We start from the raw sequence: 27,242 nt of genomic DNA, 5'->3' as shown, positions 1-27,242 counted from the left end.
CTGTAGGTGTGAATCCCCTTCAGCTGCAGAACTTGGCCACATTAGCTGCTGCTGCGGCTGCAGCTCAGAGTTCTGGCAGCCCCACTTCCACCAATGCCCTGTCTACAAACAGTGGAGCCCTGGGAGCTCTGGCCAGTCCAGGTAATTGAACACTAACATATGCTGAATTTGTAGTGTGTGTGCTGTACATAGAGTATTAAACACTCAAGAATCAAACCCTGTTGATGAACGGTTGTTTTAGTTCAGTTAGATTAGTGTATGCATCCGTTTTGCTCGCTGAGTTTTTGACCTGGTTTGTAATTGGTAAATAACCTGTGTCTATTTTCCTGGTTTTTAACTTCACATTTAAATATAAGTCTAAATAAAAATTCCTCACCCGTTGAAGCATAAATATCCACAAGTCAGTGCTCCTGCTGCTGTGATGGTTCCTACCAACTGCTCTGCAAACGTCCCTCATCTGCCATTTGTGGTCGTCAGCCATTCTTCATTGATTTTTATGGAAGTTAATCACCAACATATAAAATTTTATGAGACCCCCAATTTCCCTTTTAGTCTGTGTAAATATACATTGGCTCCATCTGAGTTTAGCATATTGCAGCTGCGATAATGACCTCTCCTTGTTAAGAGACAGATTTTTAACTGCCCCCTCAATGCTGTTATCCCCTCATAACCATAACAATTTGTGGCAAAGATGGCAGACATCTAAAGTGATATGAGGTGTTTTGAACATGAGCACGTCAGTCCTGTGGCAACGCATATTTCGTATATTTATTTATTGGTTGGTTGATTGATTGATTGTCTCTCAACAGCTGGTTCAACAGCAGGGTCCAGTGCCGGTGCTGCCATGAACACCTTGGCTTCTCTGGGCACCCTGCAGGGTCTCACTGGGACCTCTATGGGCCTCAACAACCTTAACGCTCTCACCAGCAGCGTCAGTGGTGAGAATCTCCTTTCTACTAGCTTGATTTGAAAACTACAAAATGGCACCTAAACATATAACACACACCTAACTGTAAAGCTACAGTAAGTAAGATTAAGAGCAAGATTTCCGTCTCTGCTGGATGTGTAAGTAGTAACTGATAAAGCATCACATAGAGTCCTTCCTGGCCTTTCAGTTTCTCACTGCCCTCACCAGCAGCCCTTTGCATTGTTTTAACACAAGGCTGCTGTTGGTCTGAATACCCAGTGACATGTTAAGCTTGGGACAAACCTGAGAACTACTTGAAACCTAACCAGACTGGACAAACCACACATTAAGATTTTTTCCACCTACAACTGACATCAACCTTAAACTGAGTAAATGAAACGAGACGACCGGAGCTCTGGTGGTAGATGACCTCAGAATCTGTGAGAACACAGTTGTTGCATGTTCTGGGACCTAAACCAAAATGGAGGGGAACCAGCAGCTGTTTATATGGAGAGTTTGTGCTGAAATGTTTAAAAAAGGAAAAAAAAAACTAGGTTTGGGTAAGAAACTCTGTTTCACTTGTCAAAGTGCACTTTTACACCGTAAACCTTTTTGGTCGTCATTCTGCCTCTTCTTTTTGTTTATTTGCCAGTAATCCTCTTCAGGTGACACACAGGTGACACGCAAGTGACATCCATGGTCACAGATGTCAGTCACAAATATTAAACAAAAAAAAAAATCTGAGTCAGAACGACTGGCAGAGACTGAAGGTTATAATCTTTACATACCACACACTGTTTGTTTGTCTGCCGACTGAACACTAACTCATCCAGATTGGAACTGACCTGGTGAAACTTGGCCAGATCAGTTGTCAAGGCTTAATACTCATCATCAGCCCAACAGTCATTAGGGTGTGTCCCCACCTTAAATTTTAACAACATGACAATCCAAGGGCTAATCTGAGTTTGTCTTTCTGCCACCTAGTGGTCAAAATCATCTACTGCAGTTTAAGTACTTGCCACAGACATTTTACAACTTGCTCAAAATGTTTGAGTTATGTGTGTGAGTGTCTATAATGCATCAGTTTGATTGTGTTTTACAGGTATGGGGGCCATGAATGGAGGTCTGGGAGCCTCCATGGCTAATGGGTCAGCAGCCAGCTCCATGGACGCTCTGACCCAGGCCTACTCAGGGATGCAGCAGTACACAGCCTCCGCCCTGCCCTCCCTCTACGGCCAGTCTCTCCTGCAGCAAAGCATTGCTGGCAGCCAGAAGGAAGGTGAGCAGATCCTCAGCACGCACCAACACACTCGCATGTTAATTCTCCCTTTGTTTCAGTCCGTTTTCATCATTCCATGAACATATTTTATTTTAACTTCTGTCTAACTTGAGTGTCTGATTTTCTTACCAAATGGAGTAGGGCCAGAGGGCGCCAACCTGTTTATCTACCACCTGCCACAGGAGTTTGGGGATCAAGATCTTCTGCAGATGTTCATGCCTTTTGGAAATGTGGTCTCTGCCAAAGTCTTCATTGACAAACAGACCAATCTGAGCAAGTGCTTTGGTAAGTGTGTTGGCGCTGCTGGTCTCTGAATGCTCATTATAAGTGATATACCATATTAGGTTGTCATGGTGCCACTATAAATTTTGGGGATTTTTACTGGCCTCCATTTTGAATAATGCTGAGGCAGTATTGATGTAGTGCAAAGAAGAGCTGTGCACATGTTTTTCTTTGCAGCATTTCTTAGTGGCAGATGATGTAGTAGTGTATGCAAAGTGTGACAGTCACACAGCACTGCTAATGTTATTTAATGTAAAAAAGATCCCCTCCAGACATGTTTTACATCATAAACAAATACTGTGCTGTGTGTCTAATATGGTTTTTCCATAAAGTAACACATTACACTTGTTTAAACTGCTGGTTGGACCACAGCTGGCCTCCAAACTAGTTATGTGAATGAAAAAAGCCTGTGTGGCCATGTGTTAAATTTAGATTAAAGGTGAGCGCAGTGAAACTTTCCCATTCAGCTGAAAACAGTAAAAACTCTATTTTCAAACCAAATCAAAAGTCTTTTGTCTTCATTAACATGCTCAGTTTGAGGCATTTCATCTCTAACAGTGCTAAACAAACAATTTAATCTTTACATTACATTCATTGGTTTCATCTTTTCAATGAAGCTTTAATGCTTTAAAGTATACCACTCATTGAGTACTGCTCAAGTGTTATGTAAAGACGGGTATGTTGACAGAATTGATTGTGTCAACACGACACAGAAATACTGTTTATATGGCTTATTATCTTGATGTCTGTACTTTAACTGACTGGTGATTCATTTATTGTTTTCATTGCTGTTTTAAATAAGTAATATTTATTTTTTCTAATGCATTTAATGTAAATTCAGTGGAACATTTCAACTGATCTGAACAAATAACAAATAACATAACACATAAGAGAAACTGTAACAACTGAATCTTTGGTATTATTACTTCATGAATGACATAACTAGCCATCCCTTGTGCTGTTTGTCTTTTCTAATCATTGAGCTTGTCATGAGACTTACACAGACCAGGAGCTCCTTGTCTTGAATTTGGCACCGTGTAACAGAAATTATGCAACACAAAATGATGCTGAAATGTTGTTAAAGAGCAACTTAAAACAAACCCAGTTTTCAGTTGTCTATTGGTTTCTGGTCCCAAGCTATAGTGTTCATTGCAATGGTGGTTTGCTTCGTATTTCCAGAGAAAATCTATTAATTTTGTTTTGTTATGTTGTGTTGTACACAACACCGTTAAGGCAACATCACCATAACTTGAGTCTGGGCACTGCCTGGTTATGAAGACACATTAAACAGAAATCAATGGGGTGAAGAGCTCTGATCATTTGTGGCGGTCAGACAGAAAAAACAAAGTTCAGGTACCACATATTGTCTCTGGTGGTTATCCAGACTTCATAAAACAGTAGTTTCATGCATGGCTTTGTTTATTTAAGCTTAGCATTATGTTCTTTACATGTATGTAACATATGTCCTCCACCTTGTTGTTGTCAGGGTTCGTCAGCTATGACAATCCTGTGTCTGCGCAAGCTGCCATCCAGGCCATGAACGGTTTCCAGATTGGAATGAAGAGGCTGAAGGTTCAGCTGAAGCGTTCCAAGAACGACAGCAAACCCTACTGATCCTAGCCCCGGGGCCTTCCCCCCTTCCCAGCTCTAATGCTAGCACTGCTAGGGTAAGTTCACCCTCCAGCCAAGGTCACCACAGCAGAGACTCAGTGGGGCAGGGGGAAAGGAGCCCACCACAGGAGGGAGACTTACCCTATTCCTAAAAGATGGTTGCGATGTTCGTTCCACATTTTACTGTATTTCATTCCTGCGGTTTTCTCATGTAATTTGAGTCGGATTAAATATTTTAATGTATATGATTATTTATGACTATCACTGGAGTCAGTGTTCGCTGGAGGTATTTTGTGTCACTGTATTTAGTGGAGAGCATCAGGTGTGTTTCCATGCCATTTCATTGCCTTCAGGTCAAGTTAGACAGGTTGACTAAGGATCAGTCGTTGTGTTGAAGGGCAGAAGCCAGACCACGTAGACCCCCGAGCCCAGAGCTTCAACTTGTTTGGCTTTTTACGTGTAGTCTGTCTCGTTTGTCATTCTTAATGTGAAAATCCTTTGCACTCTAAATTTTTCAATCTTCGTTCCCCCTATCTGTCTCTCACTCTTTCTCCCCCCTCTCTGTCGTATCATTATCTAAGCCATGTTGAGCTAGGCTACCTCTCTCTTTCTCTATTAACAACCTCTTCCAGTCATTCCATCCATCCTCCAAGTCTCCCACAAGGGACTGGCTCTAGATGGATCTCTTTGGGTGCCAAGTATACAGTTTGTGCATGTTGGAGTCTCTGCCATATGTCCTGGTGGTGTCACTTCCTTAAATCTGTGCATTGTTTTTGTGTGTCGGGAGAGATGGGGGGGAAATGTTTACCGCACTGTCCTTACTGTATGTGGTGATTGGCATTGTTTTTGTTGGTTTTTGTGCCTCATGGCTAAACGATTCTTGTGCTGTGCCCCTAACTTTCTCTTCTCTCCTCTTTGTCTCCTCTCTCTCTCTTCCTTTCGTGTTTTTGTTCCTTTTTTAGAACAAATCTCCATGCCTGTTTGCTCATCATTAGCCTAGCATGTCTTCATGATGTTGAAAGCCAAGCCAAACTCCTGGCCTCATCATCCCACCATTGTCTGTGATGTCTCTCTAAGCTCGCCTGACCAATACCTGGCCACCCACTGACCCTTGACCTTAGCTCAACCTGATTTTTCTGCATGTATATTAATTTTTGTTTTTGTTTTTTCTGTATAGAAATGTGACAGGTGGGAGAGAGGTCAAGCAAATCAATGTGAAAACTTACTTACGTTGAATTCATTTAAGAGACCTTTTTTGTTTTGCGAATGTTTTAAAAAAAGAAACAAAAAAACCTGTGGGATTTCTTATTTTTAATTTAGTTTTTTGTTTTTTATGTTGCTTTCTTTTTACCTCTCTCAGTAAAGTTCACTTGAAAGTTGAATACAGGGATTGGCACACAGCTGTGCTATTTGGTGCCATTAGCAATATGTTGGCTTCTTAAAAAAAACCATGCTTCAGACCACTTTCCAACACTTTTGAAAGTCTGACCAGTAAACCCCCTCTCAGTGCTCTGTAATGATCTCTACATTTTGCGGGCAGTGTGAAGATTTACACCAAGGCTATTTAAAAATATATTTTGTTTTCATTTACAAAAATATCCAGTGTATTTGCCTTTTTTCTTTTTTTTCTTTTTTTTTGAACTATTGATGGCACAATAAAAGGTACATTTGCTCTGTTTAGAGAAATGACTACCTACATGAGTCAACTTTTTTAGAACTGATTCACAAATAGACAATCTGTGGTTTAAATGCACACTTAGATTACCTATATTTTATACCATTGAATCTATAGAAGTTTAACTAACAGAACCCAGGCAAAACGATGGGTTTTTTGTAGATTATGTTGTAATGTCATCTGTGTCGGGGGGGCGGGGGCGGGGGGGTCTTCGGTGTATTACATTTTTAAAGAGGACTAAAATCACTTTGATCAGTGTGACCATTTGAGGGTCATTTCTAGTAGATTAAAAACACTTTAAGTCAAAAATTCCTCTGCATTAATTGTAATTTCAACTTCTAGGGAAAAAAAGTACTTTTTTTAAGGGTCACATTTTGAGTATCAAGGCTAATTTTTTTTTTTTTTTTCTTTTTCTTTTTTTCTTTTTTTTTTTTTTCTTTAAGAAAAATTTAGTGTTCAATTTCCACGGTACGTCTTGTTGACTTTCTGTGAATTTCTCATTAATAATTTAATTAATGGATGTTTCACTTTGGTTTAGTTTGGATGCCTCATATTGAAAGATGATGATTTACAATGTCTGTTAATCATACAGATGCCAGACAATGTTTTTGTTTTATTTTGTTGTTAAAGTGCCCATGTGTCAAACTCAGTGTTTTTGAATTCACACAACACTCTTTCCTGTAATATTACCTAGTTTTCTTTATATATATATACACGCACGCACACACACACACACACACACACACACACACACAGCGACACAACACTTTCTGTGATTGCAAATGTGGGAGCCCCTGAAGAAGAGATCACTCGGACAGAACACACGACCTGTGGGTCTCTGCACGTTTTATAGACACACACACACACACTTGCTTTTTATTTTTGTGTTTTGCTGATTGTTCTTTTAAGTGACTTCCAGTATCATGTTTCAGTCGGACACGATGCACGGCACATTAATACCAAGTCCACCACAATAGTGTTGGTTTACAAATACATTCCATTTTTTCAGCACAAAGTTTACACTTGTTTTTATCGGGGTGGTATTTTGTCTGTTGTACTACAAGTTGTCGATACAACCCTGGTAAAATAACAACCACTTCACCCCCCCCCCCCCCCCCCCCCCAAAAGAAGGGTTCCCTAAAACTGCGTACCTGATGGCGCTAAAGAGTTGTCAACTCAGGGGTTTTTTTGTGTGTGAAAGTAGACACTCACACAGGATTACGACACAAATGCACAATTGTCACCATTTGACCTTTTTGGTTTGGATTTTTTTCTTTTCTCAAAATACATAAATATTCCAAAAAAAAAAAAAAGTAAAAGAGAGGTACCAAATTTGAAACAGTGCTGGAGGAAAGTGTAGTTTTGTAAGGAAACGTTAAGCACAATTGTGGGAGCTAATCACTTTTGCAGAATGTTGTGTGTGATTATAATCCCAAAATTTTCAAGGTACCACTGATTTCACTTTTTAATATGGGCATGTGCTTTTTACAGTGTGTTTTTTCTATCCAAATGCAATACAATATTCAAAGTGCCATATATACGTCTAGAAACTGCCTACACATCCTTATTAGGCCTTGGTTTAGAGATTGCTGCAGTTCGCCTTTTTTGTCTATTTATGCCAGTGTCATGAAAGCTCTTGTCACCTGCTCATGTCCCCTTCTCCTCCCCCCGCTCTGTGTGTTGAGTTATTGGTTATTGGAGTTATGTGTATTGTGATGTACTCAATTTGAACAGTTGGTTAAAAAATTGTAGATAAACAATAAACTTCCCTATACATTTGAAGGTTAAACCTCTTTCTTAGTGAGTGTGAACACATGTATTGTAACACTTTGCGACTTTGCGATACAAATATTTGGTGATCATATGTGTTAGGGAATTTTTGAGTTTAATAAAATCCAAAACAAGCTAAAACTCAAGAAAGGAAAGAAAGAAGAAGGAAAAAAAAAAAGGACTTGGGAGCCATGCTAGTAAGATCCTTAAGTGATAAAGTCGTGTGTCAAACACTGAAATGATTGCAGGACTGTTGCGATATGCAGTGTATGTTGAAGTGTTACTGTGAATGAATTTCAAAAAAAGAAAAAAAGAAAAAAAAAAAAGCACAATGTACAGTCCACAGCGGTCCCAACAAGAACTTGACTCACTTCAGGGGCTTCCATCACAAATACCGTTCAAGCTCTAACAATCACTTTCTTTCTTCTGTTGTTTTCATATTCTGAAGTGCTATTTTTTGACAGTGTGGTAGCTTTGCATCTCTATAGATATTATCCTGATCCAAAAGAAGAGAGAGAAAAAAAATCTTGTGTTATTTTCTTGTCTGATAATCGGTAGGACTCTGTTCATGTTCCACCAATAATTTAATAGATGTTTTGTCTTGTCTTGATGAAAGCCAAAGTGGGTGCATCTTGATGTGATCTGTATTATACATACAGTAGTTTTTTTGTTTTGTTTTTTTTCTGTTCAGTCAATATCAATTTTTTTGAAACTGGGTGGGATTTGAAAAAGAAAAAAAAATGACATACACAGGCTTTCCAATTTCTACAACTGGTTGTTCATATGTATTTTGTACCAGTGAAGCTTTTTATATTGGAAATTAAAGAAAAAAAATCTATATTGGAAAAAAAATTGTCTGGCCTCTCAATGTGGCCTCGCCTTGACTAGGTCTCGAGTTTGGCCTCTTGGTGGCGTCAAGCAATTTTTTTTTTTTTTTTGTCTCTAAAAGATGCCTGATTTTGATTTTACTTGGATCTCTACATGTTCCTCACTTCGTTAATCGGTTTCAGTTTCGGGGGGGTTGGGATCCTCTAAATCGTGGTAAGTTTCATGTTAGTATTTGTGCTGTCCACATAGTTTAATGGTCATCAGGATTTCAGCAACTTGTGTGGATAATTGTCTTAGTTAAAGAGTTAACTATCTGTTTAGTTTGAGCCTTGCTTTTTACCTGTGTAGAGTTTTCTGTTTTTTCCCATAGCGGAGTGTGTAGCCGAAAGACTCTGTGTTCTTTTTTGGTCAATGTTTGTTCATGTGTGGTGTGTTTCTTTGCCTCTGTCTCCAAATTAAACCATTTCCCCTAATATGGACTGTGTGTCTTTGTGTGTCTTTGTGCTTGTCCAGTGTTGTAAAGGCATTTTACAAACCACCCCTCCCTCCCCCAGTGTGTCATGTCTCGCTAACTTGTTTCTATTCGTTGTGCTTCTCTTTGCTTCTTTCTGAGCAGGAACAGATTTGGGGGGGGGGGTCCAGGTATCTGATGAGTGGGGTGTTAGAGGTGATTATTGTGGGTTTCAATTATGAAAAGCTATCATCTTACACATTTGAGAAGCTGCATCTCACAGCATTTTCTAGATAAATTAACATTCATATGAAAACAAAACCAAAATTTTATCAATGCAAAGTTGAATTAATGGCTGTAAACGCCTTGACTAGTGGTGAAATGATTATGATCAAATGGAGGGTCGACAGAAGATGAATCAACAATTTCGATTCTTGCTTTTAGAGTTTAAAACCATAAGTCAATCATCAGAAATGAATCAGTAATTGTTGTGATTTGCAATTTAACATCAGTTCTCAAGCAAAAACACCAACAAGTCCCTAGTTCCAGCTTCTCAATGGAAGGATTTGATGCTATTCTTCCATAAGATGAAACCAAATACCTTTAGTTTTTGATACATTTTGGACAAAACTAGTAACTTGAATATGTTAACTTGGGGAAATTGTGAATTTAACTTATTACATTTTTTTTCTTACATTACATAAACCTAATGATTAATCAATTATGGAAATTATCATTTGATCCAACACTGAATGTTTCATGTTGTGAGAATTTGCTTCTCTATATTCTATGTCATTGTTGATATATGTTTGATATATTTGGATTTTGGACCAAACAATCTGCAGATGTCACGTGGAGCTCTGGGAAACTGTAATGGGTGCTTTTCACCATTTTCTGCCATTCTACGAAGTAAATGACAAACAAATGATCATCAGATTAACTGATAATCTAAAAAGTTGCAGCCCAACTTCATAGAAAAGCTCTTCAACCAAAGTAATCCCAGAGAATCGCCAGTGTTCTCTCTTGGCTGACAGCACAGACTTAACGGTGGCTGCTGTATGTTCAAGGAGAGAATAGTTAATGTGAAAGATCTGACATCAGAGAATTGACTTGATCTATTATGCACCAAACTGTCATTGTTAAAGAGGCCACAGAGTCTGAGACTGAGACTCAGATCCTTTTTTCACCTTTTTTTTTTTACTTCATCCGTCTGCAACATCTTACCTTCCATAAGTCATAAGGTGAAAGTGTTCAGGTAGGTTATTCACCTGCCTCAGCTACTTCAGACGGGACCATCTGTTAGTAGGGAAAGTGACAACTCTACCAGTATAGAAATGGCAGTATAACAGCACAAAGAGTGATGTGTTTCTGATTGCACAAAGAGCGCCTCAGCTCCCCCTTTAACCAAGACACAACATGTTCTGCAGCATTGCAACACAGTCTGCAGATGGTGGTGTGGGAGGAGAAGCTGGCAGCTCTGCTTCCTTCTACTATACAGTCATTAAACATCTGCACACATTATAGTTTGAAGCAGAACAAAATGGGTCCAGAAGTGGCAGTGAAGCCAGGATGTGACACACATTTTTAATAAATGGAGAGAAGTTGAAGTTGTTTCCATGTTCTCAGTTCTGAAAACACACAGTGGGATGTGATTATTCCCTGTGCTAATTTACTTGTACGTATGCGGCAGGCTGGGGTCATCTCATTGATTAGGATTATTAAATGTGTTCCTTTTATATGAAGCCTACCTTGCACGAGGTGTCACCTTGCTTGTTAATTTGATGTAATACTGAAACAGGGTTTTTGGGTCAGGAATAATGCAGAGACACATTATTCAGAAGTGTGTGAACCAAGGACATTCGTGACAGAAAATGTGACACCAAATGTTTGATTTCATCATTATTCCAATAATAATATACTTTAGAGGGTAAATCTGCAGTGGTGCACAGCTCGGTGCTCTGAAGACAGTTTGAAAAAATTTACCTGAAGATTTTCTTCCTCCAAATTAAGACATAAAATAACTTCTGAAAGACTTACTGAAGCGTTTACTGCTTCCTTTGACTTGGGAATACTGTGAAATACTTACACCCAGTGGTGGAGAAGCGTCCAGGATCCTAAAGCAGAAACACAATGTTTCAGTCTACTATGCAGCTTTGTGGAAGCATTAAAAGATACCAGGGTCTTACATTTTGGTTAAACATTTGGGTAAAAATATATTGCACAATATTTCTGTACAAATGTCACAAGGAAACTATACAGTTCATACAATATGGATATACCTCTGTAGTACAATGAAGTGACCATAAAGAGGAAGAGAAGAAGAGATTCATAATTTCCTCTAATAAGAAAATATTAAAAGTCATCTAAGTTGAATCAGTTGTCCTTCCCCTGTTAAAAGGGCTGAGTTTGTTCTGTTCGGCCTACTGCACATCTGAACTTAATTAAAAAAGGAACATTGAGAACTTTTTCCCATTACAATTACAATAGTTCACAGGTGGTGAATGATAATATTATATCTCCTGTTAATAAATCATGTTGTGAAGCATCGTTACCTCCGCCAAGGAGGATATGTGTTCAGCTGTGTCTGTTTGTTTGTCACCAGGATTACACAAGAATGTACTGATTTACACCAGAATTGGTGGAGGGAGGGGACATGGGCCAGGGAACAACTCATTCAATTTTCGGGCACATCTGGATTTACTATGAATTAAAATTTTTCTCTGATGTCTGGAGTATGTTGTTTGGCCGTGGTGGAGGTCTGCACCCTCTGAGCGCCCTGCTAGGTATTGATTTATCTAAAGTTTCAGAGCACTGAGTTATGGACAAGCAGCAGCCCACAAGTAAGTCAGTGCTGTAGGGTATTAAAATGTTGATTTGTATCATCATGCGCTGCTCAGCTTGTAGTTATTGAGGCATTTACACATCTGCACAAAACACTGAGGCGAAGGTCTCAGCTGTGTGAACTCAGGCTCTCCTTAAAATTGAATATAACCAGGGTCATATGCTCACAGCTGTTTGGGGCATAGCTAGTACAAATAGGCTACTCACAACATTAGGAGGTTCAGTCTCTTAGAAATGCGAAAGTTTGAATTTAAGACATTTAATTATGACCCAATAGCTAAAACATTATTTGACAGTCACAGCTATAATCAGCAGTGCATTCACCCCTTACACTCAGAAAGGACACATCAAATAAAAGTGAGGGAGGAATCAGCACTTTATCTTATTAACTTTGATGCGATGAGTGAATATGACAGTGTGTCTATTCTTTAATTGTCTGAAATGCTCCGCTTAAAAACACATTGATCAAGAGCAGAAAAGAGTACAAATGTTCAAATGAAGCGTATCAAGAATGTGACTGAATCTAAAAAGTTAATAAACTATAGAATCTGAATAACGCGTCATCACTGATTAACCCGACAAAGAATATAGCAACGGTGTCAAGCCGTACTTTGCCCGTGGATGTACTATAAGGTACATAATTCATCCATGACTTTGCCTTAGAAAACAGTACAATGTCCAGTGGCTTTAAATATGCGCGTTCCCGCGACGGGCACGCAGTTCCCGGCAGTCAGGCAGCTCTCGTTATAACACCGGACACTGGTCTGGACCTTTGACATGCTTCATATGGTCTGAACTCCTTGTTGCAGCGCCCCTAGTGGTAGGAACCAGTGTTGGTGTCCATGGGACCATGGGCCGTAGAAAGCAGGGTTGCCAGGTCCGCGGTTTTCCCGTGTAATTGGGCTGTTTTTGAAACGTTGCTGCGGATCGATTTTTTCGGTAACTAATTAGTTAAACCTATTTCTAATGTAAACCACATTAATAATATCTCTAAATAAAAATACATATCTAAATTAAATGATCTGTTTGTATCTGAATCGTATCAAACTGACTCCATATCGTGCGTGACCAGACCACCTGGTCTGGCAGAGACATTTGAGTTCTGGTACTGAACTGGTTTTTGGACTGGTTTTGATTGGCCGTTGGGCGGGTGTGTTGGTTTTGTCACGCAGACCTGGCAGCCAATGTGTACGAGCACAGGTACTTCAGCCAATAGGCTCCCGATGCGACGCCTCCTCTCACGACGTCTCTCTCCTGCAGTATGGCCGCCGACTTGTAGCTGCCAGTTAGCTGCCGTCACAAACACTAGACCAGAGCTGTACACTTTAAAACATGTCGGCCGTACTTTACCTGAGGACGTCGCTCAGCAGACTGCCCCCGGGGGTCGCCCGGCAGGTCGTTGGCTGCTGTTACCACACCGAGAAGGGAGTTTACGGATACCGACCCAAACAGACCGACAGAGACCACAAGTTGCAGAGCGACCGCATCGCTGCACTAAATCAAGGTCAGTATGGGGTTAATTTACCACACTGACAACTTAACATCACCAAAGAAGAAGAGGAAGAGCCTGTGTTGTGTTAAAATAATGCTACTGAATAAGAAACTTGCTTTAATCCTTGTTTGTAAAGTTATTTTTTACTTAAGTGTTCGTTGTATACTTGTGAAAAATAGTTAATTTCCATTGAAATGTGTGATTGTTGATTGAGAGGGAGGTGTTGTTGTTTGACCCAGTCACTGACACTGACGGTCTGATGTGTTTTGCAACAGTTCATCCTGACAGCGGCCTGTTGTTTTGCTTTGTGCTCAGATCATGGTCTTGCCCGTCTGGTGGAGGCGTACAGAGCACATGGACACAAGGCTGCTAAAATTAACCCCTTACTACCCCAAGAGCCTGTGGCTGACAGTGTCCCGGAGATAAGCATGCTGATTGGCACCATGGGAGGACAACTCAACACCTCAGGTAAATGACAGCTGTGGATGGAAACCTACAGTAAACACAGGTCAGAAGTTAGGGTCATAACCATGTGTTTTTCTCTCGAAATCATGTTTCTTATACAAGGAACATTATGTAACCAGCATTACTGAAGGGCACAGAGCACAGGCCCCAAGAGTCAGGGGGCTCAGGGGCCAGAGCCTCGGTATGAAGTGACACTTAATATTTTAAGAGACATAAAACAACTACTAAGAAATACAGAACAATTACAAAGAGATGCAAAACGGCAACAAAGATGTACAAAACAGACACAAAATGACCTCAACAAGATAAGAAATGACTACAATAAGATGCTAAATGACCATCAAGAGTTGCAGAATAACAACCCATGACATAATTGAGTTGTTTTATGTGGTTGTGTTTTGTGTGGGTTCTGGTCGTCTGTCATATTGTGTCTCTTTCAGTCTGGGTGTCTTTCTCCTGTGAGGGAGGGGTGTTGGACCCTTTACAAGTCTGTGCTCAGGGGCCCACTGTCTCATAATCTGTCTATGCCTTTACTTGATAAAGGGATTTTACTTTGCAACTGAAGATTCTTATTCAGGTTTTCAGATGCACTGCAGGATAAACTGATGATGAAATGACAGTGGTGAAAGTCCTATTTACATACTTGAATTAAGTAAAAGTAGCAGCACAAATAAACCTGCTGTTTTTTAAATAAAGGTAAAATGAGTGACAACGTACCTTTTTATAAATGCATAGTGGTGCTACAGAGATGCCCCGGCCTATAAATCATAATCTGCAGATGTAAAGGAACGTGCTTGTTTGGTACAGACCCAAGCAAATCACGTCATCTTTTTTATATTCCTGCAAAAATTACCACTCCTACTAAAATCATGGCGCAATCACAATATCTGTGAAAATAGTTTCAGTATGATTTTTTTTATTTTTTTTTGCATATCGTTCAGCCTGTACTCCATTACAAGTAAAAATCTCACGGACAGGTATGTAAAAGTATGTAAGTGTAATCAGCTAAATGTATTTAAAGTATCACAAGTAAATTAACTCAATATGCAGAAAAGTGGCTCCTGTGAGTTTTATATTAGTAAGTAGCATTTTAATGTGATAATTGTTCAACGCAGAGCTAATTTGAGCTATTTTATAGTCTTATGTATTTTAAAACTTGGGTAAATTTTATACATTTGGGAAATACAATCGTCCTCCTCCCAACTCCCGGATCTGCAGAGAATTCTGTTTGGAAAAACTTGATTTGCTTTTTATCACTCCAAAACAGAAATCTAAACAAACTTGCACTCAGCTATGCTGCTGGAGGGAATGTGGAGAGATCGTGGTCGACCATGCTCCGTGGTTTTTGGTCTATTCAGTGTTTCTGGAAGAAAGTAGCAATCATCTCACACATTGTTTGGACATATCCCTGACGGGCTAAGTAAGGATGATACCTAACTCCTAAAGATATTGTTGTTTCAGAGAAACCGAAACATGTCTTTCTGTAGGTCTACGGCACTTTGGAAAGGCGGAGGCTTCAGTGGAGGAGGTTCAGGCCTACTTGGAAGAAGCCTACTGTGGTCACCTGTCAGTGGAGACCAGCCAGCTGAGCAGCCTGGAGGAGAGGGAGTGGTTCGCTGATCGTTTTGAGGAGCTGAAGAGGAAGAGTTTCTCCACTGAGGAGAGGAGGCAGCTGGCCAAGATCATGCTGGAGTCTCAGGTAAGTGCAAGGAGCAGGACGGGCGTAAAGACCCACATACAGTGTGACAAAATGTACCGTATCATTTATCACATTTCCTATGGTATTGTCCTGTATTTTAATGCATCTGTTTGTTCTCTTACAACCTGTAGGAATTTGACCACTTCCTGGCCACCAAGTTTGCTACTGTGAAACGTTACGGAGGAGAGGGAGCAGAGAGCATGATGGGCTTTTTCTACGAGCTTTTCCACCAGTCGGCCCACAGCGGAGTCACTGACATTGTCATTGGCATGCCCCACAGAGGCCGACTGAACCTGCTGACAGGCCTGCTGAAGTTCCCACCAGAGGTTAGACAGCCCTACACAGCCACATATTTACTTTCATCCATGACCTGACGCACACATAAACAAGTCACAGTCAGCTGCCAAAGAGTAAACCAGGGTGAGCTGACATCAAACATCACAGTTCTTCCACCATTTTTCTCCCCAGCTCATGTTCCGTAAGATGCGCGGCCTCAGCGAGTTCCCTGACACCTCGCCCGCCATCGGTGACGTCCTCTCGCACCTCACGTCTTCAGTGGAGTTGGATTTCGGAGCCGGACACCCTCTTCACGTGACCATGCTGCCCAACCCATCTCACCTTGAGGCCATCAACCCGGTGGCCCAGGGCAAAACCCGAGCCAGGCAGCAGCTCAGGAAAGAAGGGGACTATTCGCCCGAAGACAGCGCCCAGCCAGGGGACCAGGTCATCTGTCTGCAGGTGCTGAATCACAACAACTAATACACACATGCAGCCAAACTACAAGAAGGTGGAGATTAAATTAACAGATTTATCACAGATTTGTCGTCTTAAATAAAGAACATATGATACATTTTGGCTTTAATCTAATTTCAATGAAATTTGGTGGAAAAAGTTACGATTTTGATGCTGATACAGATGCAGGTTAGACATTTCTAAACATTGTTTCATTGTGGAAGTTGTGCCTTTATTGAGCTCATGGGAAATGTGGAGCGATCGATGTGGGATGAAATTCAACAAAGATTCCTGGATGGACAAAAATCCTGGCTGTTACGATTATATGGTGAATCTTGACGCCACTCCAGGAAGCTAGTTAACATTTTCTGCTGTTAAAATCTTTAATGATTGTGCAGCTTTGGCAGTATACGCCTTCTGGTGATGACACTTGTTAACCAGTTTTGGCCACGTTTGGCCATGAGTTGTTGACCTCCAACATGGTGAGTCAGCTGACGGCCTGCTTTACTTTCCAGTGCTGATCCAGGGTTCATTTCTGAGGGTGGCAGATGATAACGGGCCATATTAGAGGAGCTTACAGTCTTAACAGCACAACTGTAAACCAATGGGAGAGTGATGTAAAGCAGGGAGTTGATAAAGACATCTTTTATCAAACTTCCTGCCAAGTTAAGAGTTAGTAAAACTCTGTTCTTCTTCTCTCCACAGGTCCATGGTGACGGCTCTTTCACTGGTCAAGGGATTGTTCCAGAAACTCTGACCATCTCAAACCTCCCTCACTACAGAGTCGGTGGGAGCATCCACCTCATTGTGAACAACCAAGTGGGTTACACCACTCCGTCAGAGAGAGGGAGATCCTCTTTGTACTGTAGTGACGTCGGTCAGTGAAACTCACAAACAGTATCAGTATTGATTAATTAATTAAACTCCTTTACAGAGAGTGTTGGTGTGATTATCAAATGTTGTGGCATATTTCTTAAACGATTCTAATGTCACATGTTTTTGTTTGTAGAAAAATGAGACATTGAGCATCTTACAATGAGAAACATTTGTGTCACAGGTAAGATGGTGAACTGTGCTGTGATCCATGTGAATGGAGATGATGCGGAGGAGGTGCTGCGGGCCACTCGGCTGGCTGTGGAGTACCAGCGGCGTTTCAGGAAAGATGTAATCCTGGATCTGATCTGCTACCGTCAGTGGGGCCACAACGAGCTGGACGAGCCTTTCTTCACCAACCCAGCCATGTACAAGATCATCCGGTCAGTTCAATTTCAGCTTGTTTACTTTGCATTTTAACATATTTTCACTTCAAAAGTTATTGTGACATATAGTTCTTAGGATTAGTAAGAAGATCAGGAAACTGGATTCAAAAGAAACCAGTTGTTGCCAACCTTTTTGATTTGTGACTCATTATAACATAGTCAGTGTTTTGTTTTGTTTCAGATGTCTGAGTTGTTTCCAGTTCCCCTCTAAACTTCCCATGGTTTCATCTAAATTTAAACTGGATGAGAGAAAAGTCCAAAAATGTTTTTTCCTACCTCATTAATCATCTCACTTCCCAGGAGCCCCTGTAACTGAGGGGTCAGGCCCCCACTAGGTCGGTAATCCCTGAGAAAGACTGATATTAAGCAGTTATTGGTCAATATTTGCTCTATAAATTAGTGTTGTTGTGAGTCCAGTGCTGTTGATATTTGGCTGGATGTGACATTAGGTTTTGTATTGTCTCTCTTTCTAGGATGATCAGATACAGCAATCAATTAGCAACAGCTAATGAGATACAGTCTGAAAAGTTTTCTCTTACAGTACCTACATTGGTATCAATATCAGAATTAAGTGAGTTGGAAAATAGTAGATATCTGTTTCAGCTTCTCTGATTTCCTGGTCTTTGGTGGCAGTGGAAACCTTAACACAGAGACAGTAAATTTAAGTTTGAACCTGTAATTAAAGGGAGGAATTTTCCTCACACTGAATTGTGACCAAATATTCTCAGATTAAAAAAAGCAGTTGTAGGTTTGATTCCTGTTTGTAGGCCACAACACATCACAGCAACATCTCACTGAAAAATAATTTCCACTTAACAGTTTTTTAGCAGCCACAGCTGCTACGGAGCAAAACAGTGGTGCAATCTGCTTTTTATGCCTCTGTGAAGCCAGAACCAGAGGCATTATTTTTCCGAGTTGTCTGTCCCATTCTCATGAACACGATATCTCAGTGACGCTTTGGGGGAATTTGTTTTTCAAATTTTGCACAAACATTCACTTGGACTCAAGGATGAAGTAATTACATTTTGGTAAACGGCACAGTGAGCTCACATAACACGTTTGTGGCCTCTTGAATGTGATATCTCAGGACCACCTTGAGGGAATTTCTTCAGATTTGCCACAAACATTCACTTGGACTCAAAGATAAACTCATTAGATTGTCGTTGGCAAAGGTCACGGTGACCTCAAATCAATTATGAGACAATTTAATACTAATGTCTAATAGGATAAAATGATGAAGCAATGACATTTTATATCCAAATGATCAAAGGTGAACTTCACTGTGACTTCTGGCTATTATTGGATGTGGTAACTCTGGAAGAGGAGATTGTGGTTTCTGATGAATGTTCCTTGGTTAAAATAACAGAAAACAGAAAAACTAACAAAAAACACATTTTTTAACTGTGTGTTGTGCTCAGTGTATATCAGTGGTGAAAGTAACAAAGTGCAGTTACTCAAGTACTGTAATTTAGTGCAGTTCTGAGCTACTTTGCTTGGATAATTGAATTGTATCCCTGTTCATACGTTTACTACACTTCAGTTCAAAGGGAAATGCTGGTTTGCAGGTTTTGGTTTTTAGACGCTAAATGAGGATATAATGAAATTAAATCACCCATCAGTATTTAAAATGACTAAAATTAGCTGAATAATAATGATGTTGTGGTATAATAATGTAACACGTAGGTAAAACATCTTGATACTTCTTCCATCACTGGTGTATATTGCGAAATAACACTGTTTACTGAACAGACATTTACACATTGTTGCTTTATTGCAGCTCCCGTAAGAGCGTCCCTGACTCCTACTCACACCAGCTGATCTCTGAGGGTCTGATGACCGACGCTGAGCGTGACGAGATCAAATCCAAATACTACGGCATGCTCAACGACAAACTGGCCAACATGACCCTGTACAGCCCACCGCCCACCAACCTGCAGGGCCGCTGGGGGGATCTGGTTGAACCCCAGGATAGAGTCACTACCTGGGACACGGGTGTCCCCATCCCCCTGCTGCAGTTTGTAGGAGCAAGGTCTGTGGACATCCCTGAGCAAATCCAGCTGCACAGTCACCTTGGAAAGACCCATGCACAGGTACTGCTGTCCTCTAATTCATTTCTGTGGGGTGGTCCTGTGTTGAGGTTGCAGCAGCTTGATGATGATGATGATGATGATGATGATGATGATGATTTGTTTTCCTCCTTTGTGAACTCAGGCCCGCTTGCTCAAGTTAGAAGAGGGCACCAAACTGGACTGGTCCACAGCAGAGGCCCTGGCTTTTGGCTCTCTCCTCAGCCAAGGTCAGATACATCAGATCCTAATTTAAGGATCATTTAATTTTTATTGCTGTCAAGAAATGGATTTGTAGATTTGAAATTATTGCTTTTGCAGGTTTTAGTATTCGAATCAGCGGGCAGGATGTTGGAAGAGGCACGTTCAGTCAACGTCATGCCATGGTAGTGTGTCAAGACACCAATGACATGTACATCCCTCTAAACCACATCAGCCCCCAGCAGACGGGTTTCCTGGAGGTAACACTCTTACAAAACAGATCAGCCATCAGTGTGAACACACTCTGTCTAAATCATGGCACAATCAACATTCAGTCTTATCTAACCTTACATCACCTGATATCTGTAACAAGACTGCTTCCCTTCATGTGGCATATTGTGTGTGTGTGCGTGCGTGCGTGCGTGTGTGCGTTTAGGTGTGTAACAGCCCGCTGTCTGAGGAGGCGGTGCTTGGATTTGAATACGGTATGAGTATCGCACAGCCGAAGCTTCTTCCCATCTGGGAAGCTCAGTTTGGAGATTTCTTCAACGGAGCACAGATCATCTTTGATACCTTCATCACTGGGGGTAAAACTCTGACTACTCTGTTTGCTACTAAAATTACCTTAACATCTAAGATTTTCTGAACATTTTAAAATCTTCATACATCAGATGTGAAACTGCTATGTCACCAGGTGAGGCCAAATGGCTGCTGCAGTGTGGGATGGTGATCCTGCTGCCTCACGGCTACGATGGAGCCGGACCTGAACACTCTTCCTGCCGTATGGAGCGCTTCCTCCAGGTCTGTGGGACTGTGGGACTTTACTTATTGTAAATAGTCATCACATCAACATCATAATTACAGCTGGGAAACTCAGATTTTTTCTGATAGTTCAGATGCATCTGACTGAGCACTTCATTATATAGAATCATTTGGAAAACAAACCAGCATGGACGCCTCACATCAGCCACAGTCCGTCATTCACACTGATTAAACCCACATTTAATGGATATAATTCTATCTTAACCCTCACACAACTGTTGTGAGTAGGGCAATGACATGACATTACATCACAAGTCATAAACATGGGTGAGATGGAAATGTGAACTGAATGAAGGAGTTTTCAGGAATCAAATCTGAAGCATATATAAATCCACACAAGTGGATACATCACTCCTAAACCATGAATTACGTTGTACAAGGAATCTCAAGGGAAACGAAGCTCCTGTGTATGACTAGACTGGATCCTCAGTCCCTGATATCATTATGACCTTCAGTGCTACAGAAGCTTCCTCTGGGGACTGGGATAATTTGACTCTATCAGTGTTTTCACAGACGGTCCCTTCACAGTGTGAATCTTTCCCATCCGACATGAACACGAGATAACTGCATGTTCAAATCCTGCAAATTCAGCAGCTGTTGTTTAGTGACCAAACACACCTCAGGAGTTTAATGTTTGGCCCCAAGCAGTGCAGAAGTTATCCTTTCACTCCTGTCCACTCCTGAGGTGTATTGCCACTAACAACATATGGAAAAGGTTAAAGGAGAGGTTCACAATTTTTCAAGTCTGTCTTAAAACAACAGTTTTAAAACATGTTTTTTCTTGGTGTAATCATTCCTCCTGTTCAGGCTGGCCATTAAAAGATCCCTTCATAATGTGCTTTGATGGGGGACAAAATCCTCCGTCTGTTTAAAAACACACATTCAAAAGTTTATGTGAAGATCATCGGAGGCTTGAGCTGCCCGAGTTAGACAAATCAGCTGTCTCTCTTCCAAAGTTAGTGTATGATGTTATCAGGGCTAAAACGTATTCAGTAATATGAGGATAATATAATATGAAGCTTCAGCAGTCTGGGTTTGACGAAGGAGTATGTACGTTCCACAGTAACAACCTTTGTGTGTTTCCCTGTTGAGCTGCAGTGAACAGATGAAACAAGAAGAGGGAATGTTTTACTAAAAAAGTTGTAACTATGGAAGATATCTGCTCAGAATCAAGACACCCAAACAATAAATACAGCGCACTATACACTCAGTGGCCACTTTATTAGGTACACCTGTACAAAAGCACAGTACAACCAGTAAAACAGCACAGCCATAAATTCTGCCTTTTTTATGAAGTTAAGAGAGAGCAGGTTGTTACCGTTCACCAAGACATTTTCAGAAGGGGGGACACCCAGGTTTAATAAGACCATTTCTGAAATTCATGTGTGTCATTCCCACTTTGTTGGTGTTGGTTTTTACTGACCAACATACCCTGGTTTGAAAGAAACCTTTTTTTATTATAATTCAGATGTGTGACAGTAAAGAGGAGGGTGTGGACAGCGACAGCGTGAACATGTCTGTGGTCAACCCCACCACTCCCGCTCAGTACTTCCACCTGCTGAGGCGACAGATGATCCGAAACTTCCGCAAACCTCTCATCGTGGTCGGACCCAAGACGCTGCTCAGATTCTCTGTAAGCACAACATTTTTATCTCCAACTTGTTTTTACAGGTGTTTTTATTGAGGTGGGTGAACGATGTTCTTTCTTTTGGCAGGGGGCAGTGTCCAGTCTGACTGAACTGGCACCGGGAACGTCTTTCAAACCAGTGTTAGGTGACACTTCAGTATCAGCAGCAAGGTACATTTTCATGATCGTAAAAACTTTTTCTATGGGATGTTAATTATTCGGTAGGGTGAAACATATTGAAATTAAACTTCAAAGGTCATCACCAGTGTTTGTGAACTAGTTTTCTACAACGTTTGATGTTCTGAATAACCCTTAATAAAACCTGCTTAAACCTGGGAGACACCTGTATACAGTACATTAAACCTATGTTTTCTTATTCCACTCAGTGTCCAGAGGGTGGTGCTGTGCTCGGGGAAGCATTACTATGCCCTGCTGAAACAGAGGGAGGCATCAGCAGCAAACCAGAACACGGCGCTCATCCGTGTGGAGGAGCTGTGTCCGTTCCCACTGGAGGCTCTGCAGCAGGAGCTCAAAAAGTACCCCAGTGCCAAAGGTAGTGTCACCCCTCACCGACCTCTCCCGTCTTCTGTCTTTACAGAGCTCCCCCTCCGCTCCTCACAGACACACAAACTGTATGTGTGGCGGTTTGGTTGCTTTGACCTGGTGCTTACTTTCTTGTTCAGGTTGCTGCTGCTATAACACAAGTAAACAGGGGCGTGCTCATGAACACATTAACACTTTCACAAATGTGACTGAGCACTTCTTCATTCTGTGTACACACTCGTTCAGTGAACATTTCAGTGCATCTTAACCTAAGTGTGACTGCTTTCTGGACTTAATTTCACTTAAAACTTTTGTGTAAAAATTGATCTTAAAATCAATTATAAGTCGACTATATGTTTGATTTTCATTTCGTCAGTTAGACATGTTTATTCAGCTGGATGGTAATTGTGTATCTTTGTGTCCACTGTTCCTCTTTACTAACGAACCTTTCCTGTGTTTTGCAAATGTCATGATGTTTGAGGCATTTCCCTGTGCAACGTTACATAACGTCTTTGTCTGTGTGACTGATGAAAAAGAGGAAAGACAAGTTTATTTATGAAGCGCGACCTTTTTGTAGTTCAAGATGTAACACACAAAAAGGACCAAATAATAAGAAAAATAAATGCGTAATAAAAGGCAGTTTGTTCCAGATCTAAATGTGGAGCAGAGAAACTGCTGCTTTTCAATGTTGAGTTTTAATCCTCTTAACTTTGCTTTTTTACAAAGACAACATTACAATAGTCTGTCCTACTAAAAGGAAACCATGGAGAAATTTTTCCAGGTCATTGAAAGGCACTCGTCCTTCAATTCTCACTGTATCTTCAATGTGGCACACTTAACTTGTAGTTGTCCTGATGATTTTAAAGTCTTCAGAGATGTCTGAATCCCTTTCACCGAAGGCAAGAAAACAGAGCCAAAGTGAGCAATGAACTTTGACCTTAGCTGACAACAGAAAATCAATTCAGTTTTATCTTTGGTTGGGAAAGGGATTTTTCTAAAACTTGTATATTGTAGTCTATAACTGTGACTTGATGAAACTGTCAGCTACATTTGAGTGTCAGGCAGAAAAACAATTACAAAACCGTCTCCATAAGTGAGTCACACTAAGTTGAATGCCACTGCCAACTTTAATAGATATCTGACAGTCGCCACTTTTATCAGTGAGTCCTCAAGACGGCATTACAGAACCAGTATCTGACAAACTAACATGTAAAGTATGAGCGTCACCAGACCACAGGACTGTTGAATAAGTGTTTCTGTTATTTCGTCCACCCTCAGTGGCTAAATGAGTGTCAGTCCAGACTCTGATGTTGGTTGGTTCATTTTATTATGCAACACTTGAGAAACAACTGGCCTCAGCATCCTTCTCTTGACCCATGAATCTTTGGCATTTGTGGGCTGTTAACTGCACTTAGTGGAGGTGATTTTCGTTCCTCTATCGAACTGCACCACAATTACAGCACATCAGAAGAAGAGGATGTATTTACTGGCATTTTTCACATTAAGAGTTCAAATCATGCAGTCATCTCTGGATTTGTCACACTTTCATCTGGTCCTATCTTTCTGCCTCCACTTTCACAGTCTTAGTTTGATTGATTCACTAAAAGAGCGTTAAACTGAGTCATCTCACTGTCCAAGCACCAAAATCCAGATGGGAGAAGCTCTGAGTTGATTAAAATGTAATAATGCTCATCTGACTGGCCCTCAGTATTAACTGTGTGTTCACAGTATTTGACCTCTCAAAGCAGTAGTGAGTGATTTTCAGACTTTGCTTCTCAAGCATCATACGAGCTGCCTTACCTTATTGGTGGAGGTTGTTGTTGGCGCCTCGAGCAGCTTGTGACAAAGACTTTGGGCACAGCTCAGAGTGGAAAAAATCAACTGACTCCGCCTTTAATTTTCACTTTTTCTCAGAAAATTCTCGTTACAAGATGCTAGAACTGATCATGAACCAAGGTTAAAGCACTAAAAGACGGTGCTCTTTGTAATGAAGCTAGAAATAAAATATTTATGGAGTTTAATGGTACATTGTTGACATTCATTTATCAAAAAATATCAGGTTTCTAACAAGGGAATTACAGGTGATTATTGGTTTACACTAACATTATTATGGCAAGCATAAACAGTTTAATGGTGAGTTATTTGCTGGATGATAAGAATTTATGTAAATGAAGACAATAACATTTATACTACTTATTTATACTATTCTTTTTCTTTTTTTTCTTTAAGGAACATCTCGCTTGATTGTGCCGCTCCCCCCACTTATGAAACCAAAACGTTGCCCTGTAGACTTTGTAACTCTATGCAATCTGTCGTTGAGGCTTTCTTTCATCAGTCTGGAAAAGTCAAAGTTTCAGTTTCCGCTGCAGCAACATTTAAACTGTGTGTGATTTTAACTAAAGTTTAACAACAGTTCATTTGTTGGCAATCAGAACACTAAAACTAACAGAACATTTTTTATCAGTGCAGCAGCATGTGGGTCGTTATTCTTGGTTTGTCTTTTGTAATCTTTCTGATTTTCATTTCTAATATTGTTTTCCAACTTTTTAGCTGTTATCTCCGCTGTCGTTCAGTCCTCCCTGTCCACTCGTAGCTTGTGGTTTTCCGCCAAACCTCAAAATATTCAATGCTCTATCACAGAAGACCATAAAAACCAGTAATATTAATTTGTGAGAAACTAGAACCAGTGGCATTTTTGATTAAAAGCAACTTAAAAGATTAATTGATTATCATAATTGTTCCCTATAAATTTTCCATAGATTGTTTCAGCTCTAAAAAAAATGATGATACTACATTGTTTTTGAATGTTTACATTTGATCTCTATACAAATGGAGTGAACTTTCTAAAATACCATTAAACAAGGTTAATAATAATAATAATCACTTTATATAGCTTTACAGACATGAGTGATTAAAAACAATGAGAAAATGAACATTCATGGGAGCAAAGAAAATGCAAGAAAGAAGAAAATATGTTTATAAAAAAAACACAAAATAAATTAAATTACCAGGCTGGATATTAATGATTTGTATTGTTATAAATGTGATATTGAATTAGTTTTTTTTCTAACTTCTGGAACAAAACCTTGAAGGTTCGGGTTTCACTTCACGTCTCTGGGACTCTGTTTTCACCAAAACCACTGAAGCAAATCCAGTTTCTGTTTGATCTGGAATTTCTCTGCCCAAGGGCAAGAAAGAAACTTCAACCAAAGTTGTCCCTGAAGTCACGTGTGTGAACCGCTTCCTCTTTCACTGTCAGTTGAAATCACTTTTCATTACAATTCTCCCCCAGAGTTTATTTGGAGTCAGGAGGAGCCTCAGAACATGGGTCCCTGGTCTTTCATAGCTCCCAGGTTTGAGAAGCAGCTCGCCTGCAAGGTGAGCAGCGTCTGAAAAGATAAAATCTACAATATAAAGCTACTGGTTTGTAAACGGATTGTTGATATTAAACATACAACCCTCACTCCTCTGTCCTCCTCAGCTCCGGTTAGTGAGCCGACCTGCTCTGCCTGCCCCCGCTGTCGGTATCGGGACCCTCCATCAACAGCAACAAGAGGCCATCATCACCGCTACCTTCTCCTAAGGCTCAACAAGACAGGGAACCAAAATAAACACCAGTACACAAGCTTCAGTACTACACTACATACTGAATCTGCCGTGGTCTTCCCAGCGTCATCACTAAAGAGCAGAGCTGCTGCGCGACAGATACGTGGGACCTTTAGATGATGTGGACGGGCGGTTTTTAAACAAATTGGTCAATAATTTAAAGGACAAATCAAAAGAAGTGATGAAAAGAGTAGCGTGGATCATTTTAATTGTGCTCTTATAGTCAAACAGGTTTTAATTAGCATATGGATGTGGTTTGAAGTCAAGGCCTGAATTGTGGTTTACTTGTTTTTTCCCCCTCCTCTTATTGAACACGAGTTTTCTTTCTTTGTTTAAGGCACTGTGCTAAGAGCAAAACACATCTGCTAATTTGGTTCAGCTCTGAATCGAGGCCTTAGAGACAATGTTTACAATGTGACTGTAGAACAAGAAGCACTTTTAGCTGACCTTCGTATTTGGAGCGCTCAGGACTGTCTCTTGCCTGTCGAGCTGTACAGGCACATTATAATTACGGAGATGAAACTGTTTCTGAACGAACAAGGGAGTTGTTATCATTCTGACTGTTAAATGTTTCTCCTGTCTATCAGATAAACGTCTGGACGTGTCATGGTACTACTTGATTGTTTAAACTGAGACTTGAGTTCATCGGTTTTAAAGGGCTAATTGTAAATAAACAAAATCACAATATTCAAATGGAAATATTTTCAAATAAATCTATTTTCAAGGTCATGCATCATGTTTGTGGTTTTTTTTTTTTATTTATTTTTTTTTTATGCCTTTAATGGACAGCACAGTGGAGAGTGACAGGAAACAGGGAGGCAGAGAGAGGGGGAATGACATGCAGCAAAAGGCTGTCCGATGCGGGATTCAAACCGGGGCCAACTGCAGCGAGGACTGTAGCCTCTACACATGGGGCGCCTGCTTAAACCACTACGCTACATGACGCCCCCTATTTGTGCTTTTTTAACCAATCTCAGGCTTGTTCACTCACCTGTTGAGTCTCACACACTGCAATGAGAAAATAGTCTTTAAAGTAACTAGGCTTTCAAGAACTCAGCTGCTGGAAACAATGGAGCATTCTGCATA

The 27,242-nt window shown here is 40.5% G+C and overlaps 2 protein-coding genes across 8 annotated transcripts in view; both read left to right on the top strand.

Moving 5' to 3' along the window:
* LOC111670848 (CUGBP Elav-like family member 2) overlaps positions 1–8,831 on the top strand; it is a 30,565-nt gene extending 21,734 nt beyond the window's left edge. For 4 of the 7 annotated variants that reach the window (XM_087179735.1, XM_023427765.2, XM_087179737.1 and 1 more), the window contains exons 9-14: positions 7–141; positions 810–938; positions 2,010–2,186; positions 2,325–2,471; positions 3,955–4,135; positions 5,042–8,831. In XM_087179735.1, coding sequence (XP_087035861.1) covers positions 7–141; positions 810–938; positions 2,010–2,186; positions 2,325–2,471; positions 3,955–4,082 — 716 coding nt within the window. In that variant the 3' untranslated portion in view covers positions 4,083–4,135; positions 5,042–8,831. Of the gene's footprint in view, positions 1–6; positions 142–809; positions 939–2,009; positions 2,187–2,324; positions 2,472–3,954 lie in introns of all 7 variants that reach the window. The other 3 variants (XM_023427764.2, XM_023427766.2, XM_023427763.2) reach the window with 2 other exon arrangements.
* A 4,034-nt stretch (positions 8,832–12,865) lies between these two features.
* On the top strand, positions 12,866–26,885 carry dhtkd1 (dehydrogenase E1 and transketolase domain containing 1). The gene is made up of 17 exons (XM_023427786.2): positions 12,866–13,148; positions 13,452–13,604; positions 15,089–15,300; positions 15,432–15,626; positions 15,769–16,038; positions 16,738–16,909; positions 17,090–17,288; positions 19,069–19,381; positions 19,503–19,587; positions 19,679–19,818; positions 19,995–20,145; positions 20,253–20,359; positions 21,849–22,013; positions 22,096–22,178; positions 22,394–22,560; positions 25,843–25,928; positions 26,032–26,885. The coding sequence occupies exons 1-17, from the start codon at positions 12,977–12,979 to the stop codon at positions 26,131–26,133; spliced, it is 2,772 nt and encodes a 923-aa protein (XP_023283554.1). The 5' UTR covers positions 12,866–12,976; the 3' UTR covers positions 26,134–26,885.
* Positions 26,886–27,242: the final 357 nt, after the last annotated feature.

This window comes from Seriola lalandi, unplaced genomic scaffold (assembly GCF_002814215.2).
Source record: "Seriola lalandi dorsalis isolate HSWRI2012SDOR001 ecotype SW California unplaced genomic scaffold, Sedor1 jcf7180002054862, whole genome shotgun sequence".
Lineage (NCBI taxonomy): Eukaryota > Metazoa > Chordata > Actinopteri > Carangiformes > Carangidae > Seriola > Seriola lalandi.
This window is presented reverse-complemented; position numbering and strand designations above follow the sequence as displayed.

Coding starts and splice junctions, on each gene's coding strand:
- dhtkd1 (XM_023427786.2), top strand. CDS start 12,977: ATGTCGGCCGTACTTTACCTGAGGACGTCGCTCAGCAGACTGCCCCCG. Junction 13,605..15,088: donor AGGACAACTCAACACCTCAG/GTAAATGACAGC, acceptor GTCTTTCTGTAG/GTCTACGGCACTTTGGAAAG. Junction 22,561..25,842: donor AAAGTACCCCAGTGCCAAAG/GTAGTGTCACCC, acceptor ATTCTCCCCCAG/AGTTTATTTGGAGTCAGGAG.